The sequence below is a fragment of the Lonchura striata genome, chromosome 1, assembly GCF_050655825.1.
Source record: "Lonchura striata isolate lonStrDom1 chromosome 1, ASM5065582v1, whole genome shotgun sequence".
Lineage (NCBI taxonomy): Eukaryota > Metazoa > Chordata > Aves > Passeriformes > Estrildidae > Lonchura > Lonchura striata.
This window is the reverse complement of record NC_140703.1, coordinates 73,102,045-73,123,775: the sequence shown is the minus strand read 5'-3', so window position 1 is coordinate 73,123,775 and position 21,731 is coordinate 73,102,045. Positions and strand designations below refer to the sequence as shown.

Below are 21,731 nucleotides of genomic sequence, written 5' to 3'. Positions count from 1 at the left end.
TCCCATTCACAATAAGCACAGTTCCTAACAAGAAGACTAAGGAACACAGCCATGAACAAAAAGGCTTAGCCAGCAGTTCACTATGCTAGGGAAGATGTGAAGAGATCCAACATGATCCTCCCAGTCTTCCCTGCTGATGCTGACTGCAGTTTCACCCACAGAGGAATCAATGGAGCCACGTGTGTGCTGACATTCCCTTGTTAGCAGGTCCATACTGAGCTGCAGGACCAGCCACCACGTGTGGTTTGGATGGAGTCTGACGCTGGCAAGGCTGGAAGCTGTGACATGGCTGGTTTTTCAGTTCTGGGTCAGACAAATGCTTTGGGCAGGATGGAAGGCCAGTGGCTGCAGCATAAATGTTGAACAGGACAAACTATATCAGCTACAATCCTGCAGCATTTCTGTGCAGCATTTCCGTGCAGCATTTCCAGAATGACAGGAACTTAAGTGAGACTGAATTAAACAAGGACAACACCAAGGTTGTGAGGTGGCAAAGAGGGATTATTTATCCCCAGACAGTGCTCCCCACTGAGAAGTTTTGCTGCACAAGAAGCCCCTTGGCACAGCTGGCAGGAAATATCACCTTCCACTCCTGAAGCCACCTGGGATGTCTCTACAAAGACCTCTTGAGAAGAAATCAGCTCCTTGAATAGAAGTCACGCAGGATGGAAGGAAGCTCTGCTAGGAATCGCTGAACACCTGTTTGGCTTCAAATTACTGCAGTGCAGCTTGTGCAAACTTTGCTGCCTCATTTGTGGGGAAGGACAAGAAATGACACTTGAAGCAGACTCTGGGAAAGTGAAGAGCAACTCAGAGTGCCATATTGTGGGAATAGCTGCTCACCACACTCTCACTGGATCCCATGACTGTCAAATATTGAAAAACAAAAGGCATCTCCTGTCCATTTTCACATCACACCTCCACTTCTGGCTGCCCATCTGCTTTAGCCACATTAAAAATGTGTAAGAGAAGTGAAACATTTCCCTTTGTAGCCTCAGCACCAGTTAGGGTCTGTTGCAGTCTTCCAGATATTTTTTGGTCCCAGAGCAAGGCCCTGCAAATACTCATGTTACTCAGAATTTCTCTTTTTACTATTTAGAGGTTATAATCTACAATAATTTCATCTCCATTTTGCTTCTGTATTTTTTCTCTCTCAAAGTAGGTAATCTTAAATTCCAGGAGCATGCAATCCCCAGGCAGAAGGAACCAAACCTCTTAGATGAAGGTTGATGCAAAATCATAATTTGTCTAATTTATTCTTTGTAATATGAGACAAATCAAATTTTTGGAGGCTTTGAATTTCTGAAGTACACGTACAACCAACAGTGATTATATGAAGTATTTGCTCTTCACATTCCAGTACAGATAATGCAATCTTGTACACACCAACTACCAGGGGTTACTAGCCCTCTTTTGCATTGGATCAAATTTATAAATTGTGAGGATGCATCTTTGGTCAAATAGCATTAAAAAAACCCTAATTTCAGCCACATTGTTTCAGTTCTTGCTTACCTAGCATCCTTTAGTTCAATGATATTGACATTTGCTAAATTTTTAATTTATTCTAATAGCTCTTCTTTTGACTTTAGGACTTATCATCTCCTTTTCTAAAGATTAGTGGCAAAGCGTTGTGTTTTGGTATTCTTTCTTTTCAATAGAGAATGTAACCTACCCTGTGACTCATCTGCCATTGCTCTAGGAATTACCTTCTGTGCATTATTTAAGTGATGTACAATGTTTTCAGTAATGTTTGCTCATTCCAATAGTATCAATTTCAAAGTAGTTAAAACACAGTAAGAGGCCACATAATTTAAAACAAAAAAATCTGTATCCTGAAAAAAGATTTAAAACACTTAATTGGAAAGTCTTAAATGAAAACAACTGGTTTTCTTTGGGGTGATTCAGAGCTACCAGTTTCTCCAAGGGCTGACGTTAAAGCTGACAAATTTCCCCTAGAGCAGTGGATCTGAGGTGTTGTGGTAGAACGCCTCTGCAGAACCTCCTTTCTCCAGGAAAGTGCTCGTGGCATTCACAAAGTATAGGCTTAGTCCAGTGAGGCCCATCTTCTGTGCTCCCTTTGCAGTCCATGGAGAAAGGCCAGGCCCTCCAAGGCTGTTTCAGAGCAGTGAGCTTGCATCTGAAATCCCATGAGAAGAACTCCCACACGTTCCTCTGAATTATCTGTGAAATACTCCTCCTTCCAGCTTTTCAAACCTGCGTGTCTGAAATCTGGTTTATACCCAGTCATAAACAGTGTTCTGCAAGGTGTTGTGTCCATTCTCCCACAGCCTGATGCCATCCATGTTACTTCCACCACTCGGTCAGCCTGGAAAGGCAGGCCAGCCTTCTGCCAGAGGCAGAAGAGAATCACAAAATATAAAAAATACTTCCAAGATCACCAAGTCCAGCCATTAACCCAGCACTGCCATGTCCACCACCACTAAAGCATGTCTCCAAGTGCCACATCTACACATCTTTTCAACACTGCAGGGATGGTGACACAACTGCCTCCCTGGGCAGCCTATTCCAGTGCTTGACAACCCTTTATCTGAAGTATTTTTCCCTAGCATCCAATCTAAACTCACAAGGGGGACAAAGGTGAGGAAAAACACGGCCTTTTACTTCTCAGGGCATGAGGTGCTGTGGCTAAGCCCACGCAAGTGACAGCAGTGCTGAGCAGGCTCCCTGCGATGCCGGTGTGCAGGAGCAGCAGCCCAGGACAGCAAGCAGAGCTCTGCACCAGGGCACTCCAGTTAATGAACTGGAAACATTATTAACTAAGCCAACATCAACCTAATGGGAAATCTGTCTCCACATATGTTGTACGATTTTTTTTTAAATTATTGAATCAACTAGGAATTGTTTAATAAACAAAGCCAACGGGGAAACATTCAAATAAATGAGTGAAGAGACATGCACTTATTTGCTGATTAATTTTGTGCATGCTCAAGTCTCTCAGGTTTTTTGTTCTGCAAAGGGCTTTCAGCTTCTTGTTGGATGACATCTTCAGCTTCTGTAGGAGGAGCTTCTGTGGCCAGCTAGGCACTAGAGGAGCGTGTCTACATCTGCCATGTTCATCTTCGTGCTTCACTTGTGACCAACTGCATTACAGGAGCTGTTTGTGGGGGCAACTTGGATAACTTGGATCTCACTAATAACAACCACAACATCATTTGGGCATGTATATTCTGTTTAGAATGACTGAAGGTTTTTTCCTGAATTAGAGTAGTTTCCTGACCCAGCTGTGACTATTTTAGAGGAAAAATTAAAACTGAAGGTATGAGGCATGCTTGCCCTCTCCTGTGAGAACTCCAGCATGAGAAGAAAGTTGTATTTTTATATTTTGATGTACGCTTATCAATCCATTTCTATGTTTTAGTCAAAGTATGGTCAATATACCTGAATTTTATACTTCCTCTAAGCAACAGGGTTGTTCCCATTCTTGACCTTTATTGGGCAGTGATCCTTTTTATGTTATATGCACTGAACATGTGAAGTGCCATGAAACCACAGTCCATGGCCTGGTTGTTTGTCTGCTATGCAGAACATGAACTCCTCATTGTTGCCTGTTTTTTTAAAACCTGCCAACTTGGTTTGAATCCAGAGGGACTTTTGCTTTTAGAAAGAGGCTTGTACAAATTGAGACACCCAAATTAATTTCTAGAAACAACCAATGAGTTTCTATTACTTCTAGTATACCACATTCAATTTTTGCCTTTGCTTCCTTTGGAAATGAAGAATAAATGCTTCTTAGACATTATCTTGAAGTAAACAAAGAAAGAAATGTAAGAAGTGTTATGGGAATACAAGAACTAAAATTCTGTAAAGCAGTTATATGCTGTAGGTGACTGCACTTGATTTGTGTATCCTTTCAATATGTTATATCAGTTTTTGAGACTTTTGCAATGTACAATGTGCTCATCTTTATTCCATGTAAAATTCAGATGCAATGTGGTAGATTAAAAAAAAAATCTATTTTATTTAGCTTTTCAATACATTTCTGTTCAGAGGAAGAGTTCCTTATGTTAAAACAAGTCACAATTTATATATTTAGACTGGTAGCTGGCATAAGCCTTAACTAAATTGTGTTGAGTAATGCTTCCAGACAGGCTGCAAATACCATACAGTGATTAAAAGGAACTAAAACATCAAACACTTAAACTATAATGAATTTCTTAAAAAATGGTGTTTATCTAAATACATAAGTATCTCTTTTAATCTAAGATATTAAAAATGAGAGATTATTTTAAGACTGTTTTATAAAGCATTTTAGTTGACAAATAACAATAAACTTATAAATTAAACACAAAGATCTGATTCTTCAAGCCTGGTGGACAAGTCATCCCTGGACTTTCCTTTAAAAGAGTTCATTCCTGGCTGCACTTTGAGGATAACTTCTGAAAATTATTCATAATTCTATTTTAATTTCCAATAATTTTTTTTTTAATTTAACTATATACACAAAGTTCATATCAAACCCAAGCATATTCCTTTGAACTTGAAATCAAAGCTTTTGCTGAAAAATAAAACTTGAAATCCCTGAAAGCAGATACTGCTGATTGCACAAACCCAGATAGAAATGAACACTGAGGACTTAAACTTCTAGATACACTAAAGCTAAATGAGCTGATTTTTCCAAAAGAAAACCAAACAGCTCATAAGAAGGAAGTAATTAGTAAACAAAAGAAACCACAAAAGCAATACAAAACATCATAAATCTATTAACTTCACTCTGAATAAAATGCTAGGGAATAATTTCCACTCCAAAGTAAAAATGATTTGCCAAAATATTAACTGCAACAAATAAAAGGCAGCCTTGCATTAAAGCCAGAGCTGGCACAAAGCACACTTTGGGTGAATACATACACACTTCTGTGCCACGGAAGCTCTTCTTCAATAGTGTCATTTTTTGGATAATTTGGTGAAGTGCAGTGGTGCCAGTCCCACTGCCCCACCTTTGCTCTCACCACAATAAGCAACAAACAATTTCAAAACACACAAAGTAAACCAGCCACCTGCTATCCTGCTGCCCACACAGCACTGCATGAACTTAGTTTGAGGGGAGGAGGCTGAGGCATTTACTGCATTTGGATTCTTTCCACATGGTTAATTTCATTTGGATTTTTTCCTAAGCGAAAGGGATCCTTGATGGTCACTGGTTCCTGATCTTCCAGACAGTCTCGGGACATCCCCACAGGCATGGTCTTGTTTCGGATGCATGTCCATGACAGGACCCAGCATTTTCTCCTTAACACTTTAGATTAAAGCTCCAAGCTGAGGCCATGAGGGAAGAGTTGCTGGCCTCTCACTGTGTTGCCTAGGAGAGATTACTATGCCAAGGCTCGGGCACTAGGACTTGTCCTCAGCACAAACATGACAGCTACCAACACATCAAACACATTCTCAGTAATCTCAGTATTCCTTAGGTGCAACCTTTAGGGTTTCCCAATGCATTCTCTCCTGTCCCTGCACCAAGTGAGAGCTGCCCAATGTCTTACCTATCATGGAAATTGCCCCTCTTCTCACAAAAGAAACGTCAACCAAGCACCACATGTTGAGCTCATTTACAGCTTTGAGGCAAACATAGCTGATGTCATGCAAAAAAAGATGGATATTACTGCACTGAGTGGTTTCTTGGTTATTTTTCTTGAGACATTTCCCTAGTCCATGTTTTGAGTCTATTATCTGTTACCACAAACCTGTCCTGAAAGGTTAAGCTTTCACCCCAGTCAAGACAAAGTCAGACAACTGAAAGGGGGAAAGAGAAAAAACCTTGACAGCTTTACAGGTAAGTTTATATCCTATATATCATGGCCAACCAGGAAGAGTGATCTGGACCTGGCTATTGGCTCCTGGGATTGTAAGAAAGGCAAAACACATAATGTGCACATCTCTGTACACAGAGATGCACCTTATGTTATTGCTAAAAAATGTTCATCTGCAATTTCTCAGTGTTAATCTTGATTTGTTCCTCCTTTTAGTGTTTAAGATTTTAGGTCTAACTTTGCATTTGGAGTAATAAACATTTGTATTTGGTTTTTTTATTGGACATGTTACCTCAACAATGGCTTATTATAACCTTGAATTCCTGAGATACTTCAGGTTTTCCTGTCACAACCTTTAGTGAGATAAACCAGCTATTTGTTACACATTCATCTTCTGCAATGCAACTAAAGCAAAATAGTCATGAGTCAAATAGTAGCTACCACTGTGTTCAATTGAATGAAGATTTTTTTCTTCTCATTTATACTATGTGGAAGAGGTCTCAGACACTCAATACACACTCATTGATCAATGTACAATTTTTAAACCCTGCATCAAGCCTATCAGTCTTGTATTTCCAGTTTAATATTAACTTGATGAAGGCAGACAAACCAGACATTCACACAGGAACTGGTGGAATCAAGCACCAGGAACCAGCACATGAGCAGATCCCTACAATGAGGTGTGAATTTTCCTTTTTGATTTAGGATAACTTGGTTTAAAATGTGTTGTGCAAGTGATTTTACCTTGTGGACCTCTGCCCTTGCTGGAGAAGGAGAGCTGCTGTGTTGGTGGCTGAGATGATGTCCACTCCTTCAATGGGAGATGATACTGCCGTGATGTTCCTGCCTGGGGCCATTATTCAATCCTATGCATCCTACAGTGCAGGGTCAGACTCCACAGAGCAGTAAACAACACTATTTCAGGACAACAGTACTTCTGTATGGAGGTCAAAAGCAATACCAGTTCTGTAAACCAAACTGATTGCACTGAAACAATTATAAAATTATTGCATCAGAGTCTGGGTTAATTAAACTTTAACTATAGCTAAAAAAAAAGAACATTTTTGATTTAGTCATTATGTAAACAGGACAGACAAACTCTTCCCTAAAGAAAAAACACTTAAGCAAAATAAAAATGGACTGCTTAAAAAGGACTTTTCCCAGTTTGCTTCCACAGTTCTTTGACTTCTTTAATGCTTTCTTTCTTCACACACTTCCAGAAACCTTGAATGCCTTGCTGCTGTGGTACCTGTTAAGAAAGTTAAAGTATGTTTAGCATTTACACAAAAAAACCTCCTATTCCCAGACTGTGTAAATACAATATGTAATGTTGTGCTGCTGCTTCCGTAGTTCACATGTGTAATAGCAAGTTCTTAGCGGCAGTACTCATCCCAGATTCATAAGCAGTAAGGACTTCCAGTTTAAAATATGTATCTTTTTCTATTCATTAACTCTACTCGTGTTTCTACAAGCATTTACACGAGAGTTGTAGCATGAGAGTAGTGGTATTTAGAAACAATTATATCAGCTTGTTACCCTCAAACCTCGATGAATTCGGTTCCTCAGGACTCCAAGAAACTCGCTGTGGCTGAGGCAGTCATCTCCATCCAGATCAAAAATCTTGAAGATGGTATCCAAAACATTATCTGACAGATCCTGTCCTGTTGCCACCTTCACTGCTCTCTTGAATTCAGCTAATAAAGACATAATATTACATCACAGGTGATTGAACTTGCAAAGAAAATGGAAAGCTTATAAATAGCAGGATGCTGCCCAATTTACAATGGCTTGTGGGTGTCCTAACTGGAGAATTTGGGATGTGTAAACTAGTAAACTAGTAGGAGGCCTCAATTCATGCATTCTTGAGCTTGCTTCTTCTTTTGTAACACTATCTTTATTACTTTATTAATTTTATCATAAGCTTTAGCAATGCACTACTTCTCAAGCAACAATACAAGTGATATTTTTTGCTAGAAATAGATAAAGACTTACATATATTTTTGGCTGCTTCCTTTTCATATGAATGGTGTTTGCCTCACTATCCTCTCATAAAAAATCTTACCATTTTATATCAAGCCAGCTTTATGGCAACTCATTTTACAAGAAAACTTTTCTCCTCAGAGAACAGTAGGTTATGATATTCTCCACTTCAACTAAAATCCCCTCAGGAACTCTGCAGAAACACAGACCATCAAATGGTCAGTGCACTGCTTACAGCACACGGCTTTATATACCTGCAGTTCTGGTTTTGAGAGAAGCTGGCTACCTCCTAAATGATGTTGATGAATTACTGAAAATTTGCAGCAGAAAAAGCTGCCATATCTCTCTCTGGAGATGTACTTTCATCTTCAGCTCTTTTTTCTTCTCTCTTTACACCACCATGTGCAGTATAGAAACACTCGCTATCCCCTTCTTTGGTCCTGTGGTGCACAGAATTCGGAGTTTTGGCTCAGGAAGATGAGAAAGTGTGTGGGGCTGCCACAAAACAGCAGCTCACAAGAGTGGAAGGATTACTGTTTATTATAGCAAGCACAATCGCAACACATTAATTGGATGCATTTTCGAAGGCATCATGGAAGTGTGAATTTCAAAAAGGAACTAGAGGTTATTGAAGTACAGCAGTATTGTAGATTATTACAGCAAGTTGTCCAATGAAGTCATAAATGCAATATTAACATGGTTCTGCTTTCATAAACAAGCGCTGTTTATAAATAATGCTATAAATATGATTAGTTCTGAAGCTTACTAGAGGGAATAGCATTCCTGACATAGCTCTCATCTTTCCCTCTTTCAACAATTCCTGTATAAATGTAGTTGATTATTTCACAGTTGGTTTAAATAGAATTAAGTTAAAAGTTCTTCTGTTAAAGTATAAATTAAAACTTGAAAAAGACATAAAACATGAGATGTTTATAGTGTTCTTAATTCTGTCTTTGAAAAGCTGTTAACTGTTTCATCTCTTGAAGCTGAATTTAAATCCAGACATGGCATTGTTGTTTCTTTGATTGTAGCATGAATAAAAGAAGATCTACAACAATGGGGCATAACACTATTCAAGCAAAGAAGGGCCACCTTATCAGTGAGAAAGACAAGTTGTGAACTTAGAAGAAAAAGAAGTCTAGAATAAAAGGAAGTATTAAAAGACTGTCTTATATTTAGATAAATGTTCATATGTGTGTGAATACACACATGTACATGTATGCAAACAGCAAGACAAAGAACTCAGCCAGATTCAGGACAGAATTAGACATATAGGCATGTAACAAAAACTTTTGATGCATTGCTTCTCTTTCTCCTATATGGGAAGGAAGCAACTCCCCTCCTTGAAATCTTTATTTTAAACCCCATTTTACGACATTGTTTCATTTTGATAGACATAACTGCATAGCACACCCTCCTCAGCACAGGGAGGACATGGAGTGAGTCCAGAGGAGGGCCACAAGAATCATGTGATAATTTTTGGGATGGAGCACTTCTTTAGTGAAGAAAGGTGAACAGAGTTGGGGTTATTCAGCCTGGAGAAGAGATACCTCAGGGCAGACTTTATTGTGGACTTTCACTATATCAAGGGGGCTTATCAGAAAGAGAGTTTTTATCAAGGCTTGTAGTGACAGGAAAGGCAAAACACTTTCAAAGTGAAAAAGGGTAGATTTAGACTGGACATAAGGAAGAAACTTAAAAAGTTGTGGCTGTCCTATCATTTAAAGTATTCAAGGTCTGGCTGGGTGGTGATTTCAGCAACCTAATCCAGTGACAGAGTTCCCTGCCTATGGCAGAAGGTTTGGAAAAATGACCTTTAAAGGTCCCTTCCAACCCAAACCATTTTATGATTTATTAGTCTGCTGTCATTAATCCACATATGACAGCACATTAGAACTTTGAAAAAGTTCTAATGAAAAGATTTTGAAAACTTTATATTATTACTTTTTAATGAAACAGAACTAAGTCAAATACAGAGCCGTATAATATTTTTGGACCTTACTGGGATAACTAATTTACATTAATTCTATAACTAAAATGATTTTTTTCCTTAAAAAACCCTGTTGTAGTTTAACATGGAAATTTTTTTTTTTCCTATTATTAAACTTAAACCTACTTTATTCTCAATTACATTTCACAACATTAATTTAAAACATCACATTTTCATAGATGCACTGGCATTGTGCCAGTGTCAAACCATAACAAAACTGCACATGAAAGGTGTACAGCACTTACCCCGCTTAACAGGACGATTGGCTACAGTAAACATCTGCATGGCGATAGAAAAGTCTTCCAGATTATTTGTAAACTTGCAAAAAGTCTTGAATTCTTCCAAACTGATGTTCTAGAGTATCATAGAATTCAGATGATATATAATAAACATACATTCAAATCCCAATTATTATATGTCATCAAATCTGGTGGGACTTAGCGTTTAGATGTGACTGCCTACTCATTGCTGACATTTGTATTTCCCAGTTGGACAATTATCATTGCTCTTACTTGTGTACAATTCAAGGGATGCAATACTTCATTTGGCAACTGTTTACTTCATTGGATACCCATACTCAAATGAAAACCTGTGCATACAAAGGAGGAAGCAAAACAAAGTATACTTTGGGTACCAACCTCTCCTGCTTCGATTCTGTCTTTCACATTCTGCCAGTAAATTTCATTGTTTTCCTCATCAGTGAAGTACAGCAACCATGCCGCAAAGTCTTCTTTTCTCATGAAGCTCAAACCCTTTGAAAACTTTATGAATTCCATTTCTTGGACTTCTGTTTGCAGATTTTCCATGAATCTAAGTGTAAACAGATATTACCCACCACTTAATACTTTCATCCCTGTATCACCACTACCACCTTAGCTACCAAGTGCCGCAGACATAAGCTCTGAGCCACAGACACTTTCGACATCGTTGTTTAAAATTCCCCCACTGGTTTCATTTTCCCCGCGCTGGCAGATGTTTCCAGGGCTGCATTTCCACAAGGATACCAGCAGGAGGCGCTCTCGGCCCGCACAGGCGGCTGCTGCCAGCCGAACTTGGGGACGCATTGGAATCTCGGTTTTACTTGTGTTTAAAAATGCGCAGATAAGGAGATTAAAAAAATCGGTAAGGCAGCAGCATGATGCGTGAACGAATGAATGAAAAAGGACCTGGTAACTGAAGGCCTGACACATGATTTATGAGATTTCATATTAATAAGAGAGGAATGACAAGATTGCAAAGTGCCTAAAAAGATGAGGCCATAATAATCATCACAAAGGTAAAAGAGGAAACTTGAAATCATTGCTGTAGGAGATGATGGCTGAAAGTATCAGAGATTATAACTACATACATTGGTGAATCAGTTCTGTGCTTACAGGAGGATAGATCAGAAAGGATTACAATTGAGTTGTATGGGGTTAAGAAGAGCACAGAAAATGTTACAGGGGTTTGGGAAGGTAAGAAAGCAGTCTGAAAAAGGAAAGAGTCAATATCAAGGTTTTTAGAAGGCACCCATTATTTTGAGAAAGAAAGAAAAAAGTATTATAAGAAGCAAGCAATAACTGGCAGGCACAGAGCTGTGACTGAGTTGTAGCTTCAAGTTTTTTCAGTTTGGCCTATATGGCTAGTATTAATTTAAGAAGTTAATGCAGACAATAAATACGATGTGATCCACTTGATATTTTCCACTTCAGAAATGGGGCAATCCAAAAACAAGACGTGATTTTTTAAATAAAGCCTAAAACCAGTGGTGCTCCGTATTGCCAAAGAACCCTGCTTTATTGAGTTGCAGAAATTATTGACAGGAGGGAATGAAATACTCCTATATTGGGACAAAGCAATTAATTGGAGAAGAGGACAGCTAAGGGTCTGGTGTAGCCAATATCAGCAGAGACTCATTTGCTCATCTGTGTTTGCCTGGCCTCACTGGGGTTGAATTCTTTCCCTTGAAATTACAGCATTTGAGTCCACACAGCTATCTTTAGCTCTTTAATGAGATCACTCGGACAATTAGTAGCTTGAAGCTCTGTGAAGTCTATAAGGGGTTAGCTAAAGACTGCTCTTGCAGCATAAGCTCTCTCTTGTATTTTTCCCCTCTAACAGGTAGAGCTGCACATGCAGATAAAGGTACAACAAATGCTTCACAGCTCAGGACATGGAGGTAAATGAAAGCCTGATAGTGGAGGTGAATTTAAGTTCCAGGCTAGGGCTGAATTAGGGTAATACCAAGGAGGGTTACAAAATGCTGCCACATTTTATACATGCCTTTTTCTGGTCTAGTAAAGGGGATGATTCTACAGTATAGCCAAATACTAAGATGTTCCTCCACAGTTCACCTTAAGACCTGACACACTTTCAAGTCAAAGGACCAGGTAGTGCAACCAGTGTGACTGGGCAGCCCTTTGTCTAGCAGAGTGGGGAGAGCTGCCTTGCACAGCTTGCAGAGCACTCTTCTGTTTTCAGGCCCGGTCCTGTCTTTGTAACTCACATGGAGACTCCTGCCTCTGGCCAGCACCACAGCCAGCATGTGCCAGGGAGACCAGCTCCATGGGCTGGCACAAGCAGCCCTGCTACACTCACAGCCCCCAACAGAGTCCCCACGTCTTGGGAAGGGAGGTCAAGGTGCAGAGGGAGAGAACAGCATGGATCTGGCACATAGACCAGGCATGGAGTCAGTCTAGGAGAGACTGAGTAGGGTCACCTGGCTACATTTTGAGAGTGGCCATCACAGGCAAGGAGGAGATGGTATCTGGTATGTGTGGTTTGTGGTTGGCTTGAAGGTACAGCCAAGACCATGCAGAACAATTTCTCTGACTGTAGTTTCTAACTCATGTAACGTCTGGTCTGGAGGAGAAGTTGCTGAAAATGAGGTCATAGAAATATGCGTAAAACTTGGATGCAAAGAAATGAGACAACATGTGTTTTATTTTCTTGGATTTTTATCTATGAAAGGTGGACATATTTTGCAACAGACTTAAGGTCTTGAGAATGGAGCTATTTATCTTGGGGAGAAAGCTCTCAGTCATTTACTTTACTGGTTGCTAGCCACAGGCAACAACATAGAAACAGAGTCTTCCATGTTTTCTCAATATTGCATTTCCTTAAGCAGAGAAGCCTTGGTGACCTGCCCTCTAGCCACAGCCAATAAAGGCAGGAAAGCTAAAAGATCAATCATTCCTACATGATGAAGAAGGAGCCCACCAAGCTGTACACATCAACCTGCTGAAAGGGGCAGCAAAGCCAGAGCAGACAGTGAACAGTTTGGCTGTGGCATTTTCAGTGTCTTCTTCCTTCTGCACCCTTTTCTAATTGAAGTTGATTTCAACTTGCAGGCTTGCTCCTGGCAAGCCAGAGTGGGAAGACTTCCTGCCATATCAAATCCTACTTGGAGCAGTAGCTGAAATGTGCAATTTAAAATTTATGTGATAGTTTCCCATATTACAAAAATTAAAATACTGTGAATCATTGCATCAGAATTCTAGGTCACTCTTATTCCCAGATGTGAGAGTTAAAAATCCTAATGAGGTTTTTTTTTCAGTGAAAGTTATTAAAATTTATTAAAAATAACTTTCTGGTTAGGAAGTAAAACTTGATACATAAATGTCAAGCCACCACTAGGGATACTTGCTTTTGTATCTTCTGGATCACAATGCAATGAGTTTCAGCTGTAAAGTCCTCAAAATGTGTCCAGATATTAGGAAAAACAAGCTCAGGAATAAAATTCCTGCTCTCCCAAAGTCAGTGGGATCTTGGCTGGGGACTTTGTAGGGAGTCAGAATTCAAGTACAGGAACAAGATTCTGATAGTAGATATGCTCTACAATTAAAAAATTATTACACTGGGAATACTCTTATGCTATAGTAGGTTGAAAATAAAACTCTGAGTTTCCAAGTAAAAAAAAAGAGAGGTAAACCATAAATCTGTAAGATGGGGAAAAGGCCAGGAACAGAGAGCACTTTCTTTAAGACAGCCCACTTTATCCACACTCTCTAAAACACCCACGTTGAAGGCCAATGGCCAAATTTGTTATCGTGTTACAACAGCATCCAGAAACCTTATCATTTTGTAATGGGTTCTAGTATAGAAAGAGGGAGTCTCCCAAGGCTTTTGGCAACTCAGCTTTAATAGTGCTAATCCACCACAAACAGAAGTGAAAATGCAATAAAAGAGGGAAGAGCTCAGGAATGCAGCTTCTCCCCCTCCAGTGGAGAAGTGTTACCATTGTATTCTTTATGGCACACAAAGAAGTAGATTGAAACACTAAAGGAAATGTTAGCAAAAATTTTTTTTCCACCTCTTGACCTGAATTGTCTGTGCAGAGCTTCAACACTCTTTATACAGAACTGACCAGTTCCTGTCACACTGATTTATAGGAAGGGAATCTAACAACAGATAGTGGTGGATATACCACCCCAGTATTTGCACCATGCCTTGTCTCCTCTTTGGACACCAAAGTCCTTTTCAAGAATTGATAACCCTCTCTTCACCAAAAGAGTGTGGCAAACCAGCTGCAGCTTGCCTTTTTGCAATCTGACTTTCAAACCAGAATATAGAAAATCGAATAAAGGCTTGACCAATTAACCTTTAGAAGACATTTAAATCTATGCTTGTAAATTCAAGCTTGCAAGCATTAAGACAGTTAATCAATCTCACAATTTTCAGAATTGCAAGCAAAACCCTCTTTGATTTACTGTCCTTAGCATTTTCAAACAAAAACTCACTCTCATTTTTAAGTGTTATGTAGAAACTAACCAAGCTACTCTTTTGCTAAGCTCACACAAAAGGAAGAAAAATATTTTTTTTGAGAAATATTCAGATTGAATTATGACAGGAATATCATGAAGCCAGATTTTGTTGCTGTTCTCCCTCTGTCTGATCTTGGCTGTAACTGATGTACTCTCTATGTATTATGGCTCTCTCTATATGCACACACATAGATAAAAGTGTAGGAACAGAGACAAGCAATCATACTCTATTTCTGCAAAGCAATTCCAAATCCCCAGATGAAAATCACTGAAAATGTACAAGCTGTCATCACAGCAAAAGCACAGCATGCTGGCTGATGATGACACCTGAAAGAGATCCTGCATCCATGCACTGGCACACACACACCACAGCCCCTCCCAAAAATGTCAGCACTAGCAGTGGGGTCCTGGATAATTTTGGCTCCTTATATGAAAGCTTCCAAATAAAATGTATCAAGGAATTCAAAATACTGAAGCAAAGAAACAGGATAAGTAGGGAAAAGGCATGATCTCTGTATGGTTATACAATTTGTCAACTTCAATCTAAAGCAGGAATTAAAAAAGAACCATTATTAAAGAATATTTCTGTCACAAAATTCTATTAACTGATGAAACAAGATGCAAGAAATCAGGTAAGAGAATGACGTAAACTGGATTTAAATGTTAATTTCCCTCATGCTATTCAAAGATGCCCATTGTTTAACCACACTGGGAAGTACCTTTTTGTAAGACATCCCAGAAAAAAATACAACAATTAGAGAATTTTTACAATACCCTTTCCATACTCTCTGCACTTTCTTTTTTCCTTCAAGGAGAATGTAAGAGATTTAAGCTTGCTTGGGGACAGATTACAGAAAGAATCACAGCAGTCTTGAACTGTTTAGGGAGTGAAATACTGTCTCCTCTTTTATTTGGGATTAGACATACTTAAACAAGATCAGTAAGGGACTTTTTTTCTGGGGAAAAACAGCCCCAGTGTCTGTCAGGAAGAAATATTTCATATACCTAGAAAACAAAATTGTTTTCTACTCAGAATAAAAGACAGTACATTTGATATACTTGGAAATTAAAGAAGATTTTTTTTTTTTGGAAGGAAAAGACCAAAAATTATTTATGTATTAAAAACCAGGAGAAATCCATACAAAAGAATAAAAAAGCCTTGCATTCTGGGGACATTCTCTAAGACAGGACCTGGTATTAGAAGATGTCATTATTGTTGAGGTGTAAAACTGAGTGGTGTCATCTGAAACAGAAGCTTGTTCAGATCTTCTGAGAAGAAAGATGGCTTCCTGTATTAAATCTACCCTTCTTTGTTATATGATTTCAGACTCACTGTATATTCTTCTATATTTTCTTAAAATGTTACAGGAGAATACTGTTCCAGCTGTATTTGACAAAGAGGCCACATCTTTAGTAGTGATATACATAAACATACTCCAGAAGTTTTTATTTCCTAACATTTGTCAGGGAAACATTTGCTTTTGGAATTGTAAATTCTTATTAATAATTACTATAATGTCCTTGAGTTAAGGACAATATAACTAATAAGAACTCATCTAGCAGTCTGGAGCTGAACATATGTTCCCTGAGTCCTGCCTTAGGAAACCTGAAGATCTCTGAAAGTACCTTTACATTTGATGAAAACACTGCCTGAGGATTGTGTGCATCAATACCTGGGATTTCCCAATAAGTGAGCACTAGCTGGAGACAGATGCCTGACCATTTTCCCTCCCTATTCTCAGTGTGCCTCCTGTGCTCAGGGCAGTAGGGAAAGAGGCACAAGAACTAGTTTACAGCAGCCTCACATTGCCCCAAGAGATGTGGACAGTTTCCATTTTTTTTGTGCCATCTGAATGCAAAGAAAGGAGAACAGGGCAAATTAATTGCCCTGGTATATCGACTGTGGTTGACTGACATTTTTTAAATGTTTGGACTGTGGGCTAAAAGGCTTGGACAATGCTGGTGTACATGTAGATACAGATGATTGCACACTTACAAAAGGATTTTTTAATGCCAGATAAACTGAAAAGAGGGAGCTTGAGTAAAATATATGTAAGTAATGAGATAAGAACAGTGGTCTCAGCTTTCAGAATTCCCATATAAGTAGACTGAAATTTCAGAATGAAAGCATTCCTGTTTTTTGAAGTGAATTATTTTTATATTTTTTGTGCTTTTTGCCTTTTTTTTTTTTTTTTGGGTGGTTTGGGTTTATTTTTTTTTTTATTTTTAGTTTTAAGGACTCTGCAGAACAGCAATATCTGTGTATTTAACTAATGTGACAAGTTTTAGTGCGTCCTAATCAAACATAATCACCTCTATTTTCTACTAGGTACTACACTAATCAATGGAAAAGCTTTCTAGGCAAGAACTTGGAAAATGATAAAAGCATTTGCCATCATTATTTTTTGCTTTTGAGAATGATCTATGTCTGTACAGTTCATCAGTCATCTCTTGTAAAAACAATGTGGCACTTTGATCAAACAGCCAACAATAGCTTCCCGCAGAAGGTAAAGTGTTATGAGAGGCCATCAGATAGAAATCACATTTTCTCTGAACAATAGGAACCTAGAAATGATGTGCTTGATTTACTTGCAAATAAAATCATGTGAAAGGTGATATCCTCGCAGAGGTTAAAAAGACAGCGATCCTTTTATTCACCTTTCTGCGTGTTAAACAAACTCCACTGTCACATTGCAGCTGAGATGGAGTGTCTATGTAGTGATAAAGAGGCACATTCCAGCCTTACGAAACATAACTGCCACTGTTGAAAAATTACCTGCATTAAACCTTACACTTATCCCACAAATTTTAAGAGCAAGATGTGGGAGTTTGATTTTGATTACAGGCCTCTATCTGTGTGGCAGGCAAAGGTCTTTAACCTATGTGTTCTGAATGTACAAGGTACATAGTTTCATCAATGTCATGCCTCATTGGGTCAATGTAGGATTTTATCTAAAACCTGAGGCTTTTCAGTTTACACTGTATATGCAAACACAACCTTTTACTGGAGCTCTCTGCCTTTTGTTTCATTGAGAGGATCTATGGTATTTATAGAAAAGGGAGCTGGAGACATCTTAAACTTATTTTACTTTTACTCACTTAGATTCCTATTGAGCTGAGGTCTTCAAAACAGAAAAGTTGTTTATTTGAAGACTGGTATGTACCAGAGCCACTGGAGCCAAACACTTTTTAGTCTACTGATTGCAAAAACATTCATTTTTAAGAGGGCTGCCACACATTCTCCACTTCTGAATACAAACTGAAGCAAAACACATTATTCTATTTTTTTTTGCAGTTTGTAAATGACTGATTATTTTTGTAGAAAAGATAATACAGATGTAAATAATCTTCTCTTGATGCCCTGCTACAATACGTATATCAAGATTCAAACAGATATCTGCACAATCTCATTGCAAAAGTAGTACAAATGGTAGAGGAAAAGGCACTGGAAAAGTTTCAACAGAAGCTGGAATTTGAAGCAAGTGGAGAAGTTGCCTATAGCTTACCATGACAGCTGTAAAAGGAAAAGAAGTATCTCAACTCAGAAAATATTTTCTAATTGATTGGAAGCCACTTTTTCTGTGACTTGGTCACAAAAAATACTCATGAATCACATTGTTTTAAGGTATGCCACCACAAAGCTGCCAAGAATGGGAGTCTCAACCCTCCTGGCCTGCTGCTGCTAGGAGTTATCACAGTGCTCAGCTCCTGCAGACAGCAGACTCTAGGAGCTAAATGGGGAATTCAATCATGTAACATCATGAATAATTTCCACTTCATTGCTTAATTTTCTGAATCAGCTCAGTGTGATATCAGATAAATGCCTGAGTTGGGGTAAAACACAGGGGTAGGAACAAGACTGGCTCCTGTTAAGCTTGCCTAGCTGAAAAAATACCTGAAAAACTCAGAAAAGCGAAGTTTTTCCTTTCCCTGTTTTCCAAAGAAATGTACCAGCAACACGGTATTAACTCCACAGCTGTCCAGTTCTGTTTCCTATAAAACAAAAAACTGTATGATTATTATGCATTGCATGATGATTAATATTCCCCATTAATCTAAAAATATTTATTTGAACTAGATTTTCCCAAGAGATACTTGAAATTTAACTACTGTTTCCAAAGCTATCACACAAATTGAACAACACTTTCACATTTACTGCTAACAGAGTATTATAAGTTCTGCTTCTAAATACTCTGTATGAAAGATAAGAACAATTTCAAATCACCACCAGTGCATTTTATTATCATATCTTATTATTTTTATTATTAAAACAGAGAAGGTTGCAAGTTAAATCTTTAAGAAACTTTATTCCTAGGTGAATTAAAAGGCTTAAATAAAGTTAATATCTGTAAGGAACTTTTTAGTTAGATATTTCTAACATGTTACAGCCATTTTAAAACATTCATGATAGTCTAATAAATGAAGTTAGGACAATACTAACACTGATAATGCTCTGTTATATTATGGTCTTACACAGCTTCTGGGAAATTTTCAGGGTTAGTGACTTTTCTATAACTATTTTTAAAATCTGAAGAAGAAGTTTCTGCAGAGAAGGGATACACACTATTTCAACTTAATTTTCAACAACACCAAACCCACACATAATGCTGTATTTCTGCTCTATGCTTCTTTCAGCACCAGCATACTGGCATTTCTTTGAACACAACAAAACACTAAGCAACACGAAGAGAGAAATTTTTTTAAGCCTGTAGGGATTTCAGCATACTATTCTTATGACATCTAAATAGCCTCTGTGTCTTTTATCTGGTTGAAGAGGTAAGATGAAAGACAAGAGTCTATTCATAAGATTTAATACTAATGGTTATTTAGCTTTCAGCATCATCAATAACAAGTCCCATTAGTCCCCCGTGTTTCATGCTTACTGCATACATGACACAGTTATTTTATAGCTAAAGCAGAAACATTCCTCATTTCTACTACAAGCTACAGTTCACCAAATGCCAGTGATATGAGTTATGTGTGAGTGAACCTAGAAAAAAACACTTTTCAAGCCATATGCAAACTGTACTTACTGAACTTTTATCATTTAATTGCAGGCAAAAAATATTTAAATACCCACAAGACCTATCCTTCTGAAGTTTAAACACTTCAGATTACTGTGAAGACTGATGCATAAACATTGGTATATGCTTTTTTGAAAGCCAAGAGTCAAACATTCATGTATGCTTATTTGAAATTCAAACCCAAACTATTTATATCAGAATGCAAAATTTTCTAAAAAGAAACAGAGAAGAATCCACATATCCCTCACTGCAGCTAGACTGTAATCTGCTTTTTGTGGGTTTTGCTTTATGTTTAAAGGAGATTTGAAAAATGCAAGGAATAGATTTGCTAAAGTAATTTAAAAAACTGAACTCATGATTACATAACTTAATGCTTCTAATTTAATTACTTCATATTATAATCAGTGTTGTATGAAAACAAACTGAAAAATGAGGTTTAAAATAACCTTTTCAAAACTAAGTCTGTGACAGCCAAAGTTTTTTTCTTCTATTAATGTTTCTCTAGTTGCAAACTAGAAGAAGGCATACAAACAATACCTACCTCCTCTTATCTAAGATGACAAAGCCTATCCCAGGATTTATAACAAATATGCACCTACTTGCTGGCTACCTTCTTTATCAGTTGAAATTTCACAGTGAAACTGGCAGATGTCCAAACACTATGTTAGCGAGAGTTAAATATATTTTAAAACTACAAAACAGTACATTCCTTTAAAGCATAAAATGCAACAGGAGACCACAGAGACTACAGCTTAAGGGTGAAATTAAAAAAAATTGCTTTTCCTAGAGTTAATGCTATTAAATTAAAGTACATGTTAGTACATAATTCCTTTTTGTCCACAGAATCATTAGGAGCTTTTGCTGCTGATCTGTATAAATTAGTACCGACATGACAAATCCTTGTTAGAAGATAATGAGAATTCTATTAATATTTCCAACACCTCGCCCTCGTGAGCTTGGGTGAAAGAATGGAATGTCTCTCTTGGCAATAAGAATGAAATGGTAACCCAATCCCAGGCTGCAAAGCAGACCAGACTGGTAGACTTGAGTCACTATCTACACTGAGTGAAAGTTTGTATTCTGGTGTATCTGGCTGCTTCAGGCCCTGGGATTGTGCACCATTGGATTCTTTTGATCAGTGTATTTTACAGAAAGCTGAGGCACAGAGTGGAAAAAGGATCCCAGTAAGTCTGAGTTGCATCTTGATACAAGCACAGGATGGGGCAGAGACATGTATCACAACTGGGGAACTCAGACATGTTCCAGAATCCCAAAGACCACACAATCTGATGCCACACAAGTCTATCAACTAATGAATATGTGTGTACATATTAAAAACATAGGATAATTTTCCTAGAGTAATGTTAACGCCTCCTACACTTTTCAAAAGTATCATGAACTGCTGAATTATGCAATTATTCCTTTTTAAGCAAGATCAGATAACACAAGTTATTTCCTTATTACATTAGAGGCCTGATGCTGCAAAAACTGAGTCATGGGCAAAGACCTACCTAATACTGTAGCTTTCCACTGAGCTTTTGACATTTAGGACTTGATACTGCAGCAAGTACCAACAAGTGTCACTGAGAAGAAACTTTATCGCATGGTGAGATGGGACTTTCAGAATAATGTATCTAACTGATTTCCAAAACTCATCTGAAATGTTAATAGACTTACTGTCTCTAGATTTTTACCATTTTTCCTTGCAGAATTTGCCTGAGGCATGACTGGAAAGCATTCATCATGATTAAAATCTGCAATTCGTTTCTTGTTCTCTTGCTTGCTTCCTGAGACATGGTATTTGCTGTGCAATGTTTTACTTCACTAGAAATTTTAAGAACAATATGCATTTTGGATTGAATATTTTTTTAATTAAGACAGAAGGAGACTAAGTAGATGGAAGAATGGGCAGGGAAGTGAGGTTGGGCAAGGAGGACAATACCTTAGTTGCTGTCTGCTAGTGATGTCCAAATATTTCCAAAGTTAAAACTAAATCTTTGCAAATTTTTCTGAGTATGCTTCTCTGCAATCCTCTTTGTTTTTAAGCTGCTAGCTCAGTCAATTCACCATACCAGGCTTCTATCCCAGACTAGCTTCACACACTGCTAAAGAGAATTCAAGCTTTCTGTCATTTTGAGAATCTCCCAGATGCTGGGATATATCCTGACTCAGTTCTGGTAAGAAGGTTTAAAAGATGTGCCCATTGTGAAATTAACCCTAACAGTTACAC

General features: G+C 38.1%; 1 protein-coding gene across 1 annotated transcript in view; it reads right to left on the bottom strand.

The window, feature by feature from the left end:
• Positions 1 to 3,955: 3,955 nt before the first annotated feature.
• The window catches only part of MICU2 (mitochondrial calcium uptake 2), a 134,133-nt gene continuing 116,357 nt past the window's right edge, over positions 3,956 to 21,731 (bottom strand). The window contains exons 8-12 of the mRNA XM_021539938.4: positions 18,373 to 18,470; positions 10,374 to 10,545; positions 9,981 to 10,089; positions 7,302 to 7,459; positions 3,956 to 7,014 (exon numbers count right to left, since the gene is read on the bottom strand). Coding sequence (XP_021395613.3) covers positions 6,910 to 7,014; positions 7,302 to 7,459; positions 9,981 to 10,089; positions 10,374 to 10,545; positions 18,373 to 18,470 — 642 coding nt within the window. The 3' untranslated portion in view covers positions 3,956 to 6,909. The remainder of the gene's footprint in view (positions 7,015 to 7,301; positions 7,460 to 9,980; positions 10,090 to 10,373; positions 10,546 to 18,372; positions 18,471 to 21,731) is intronic.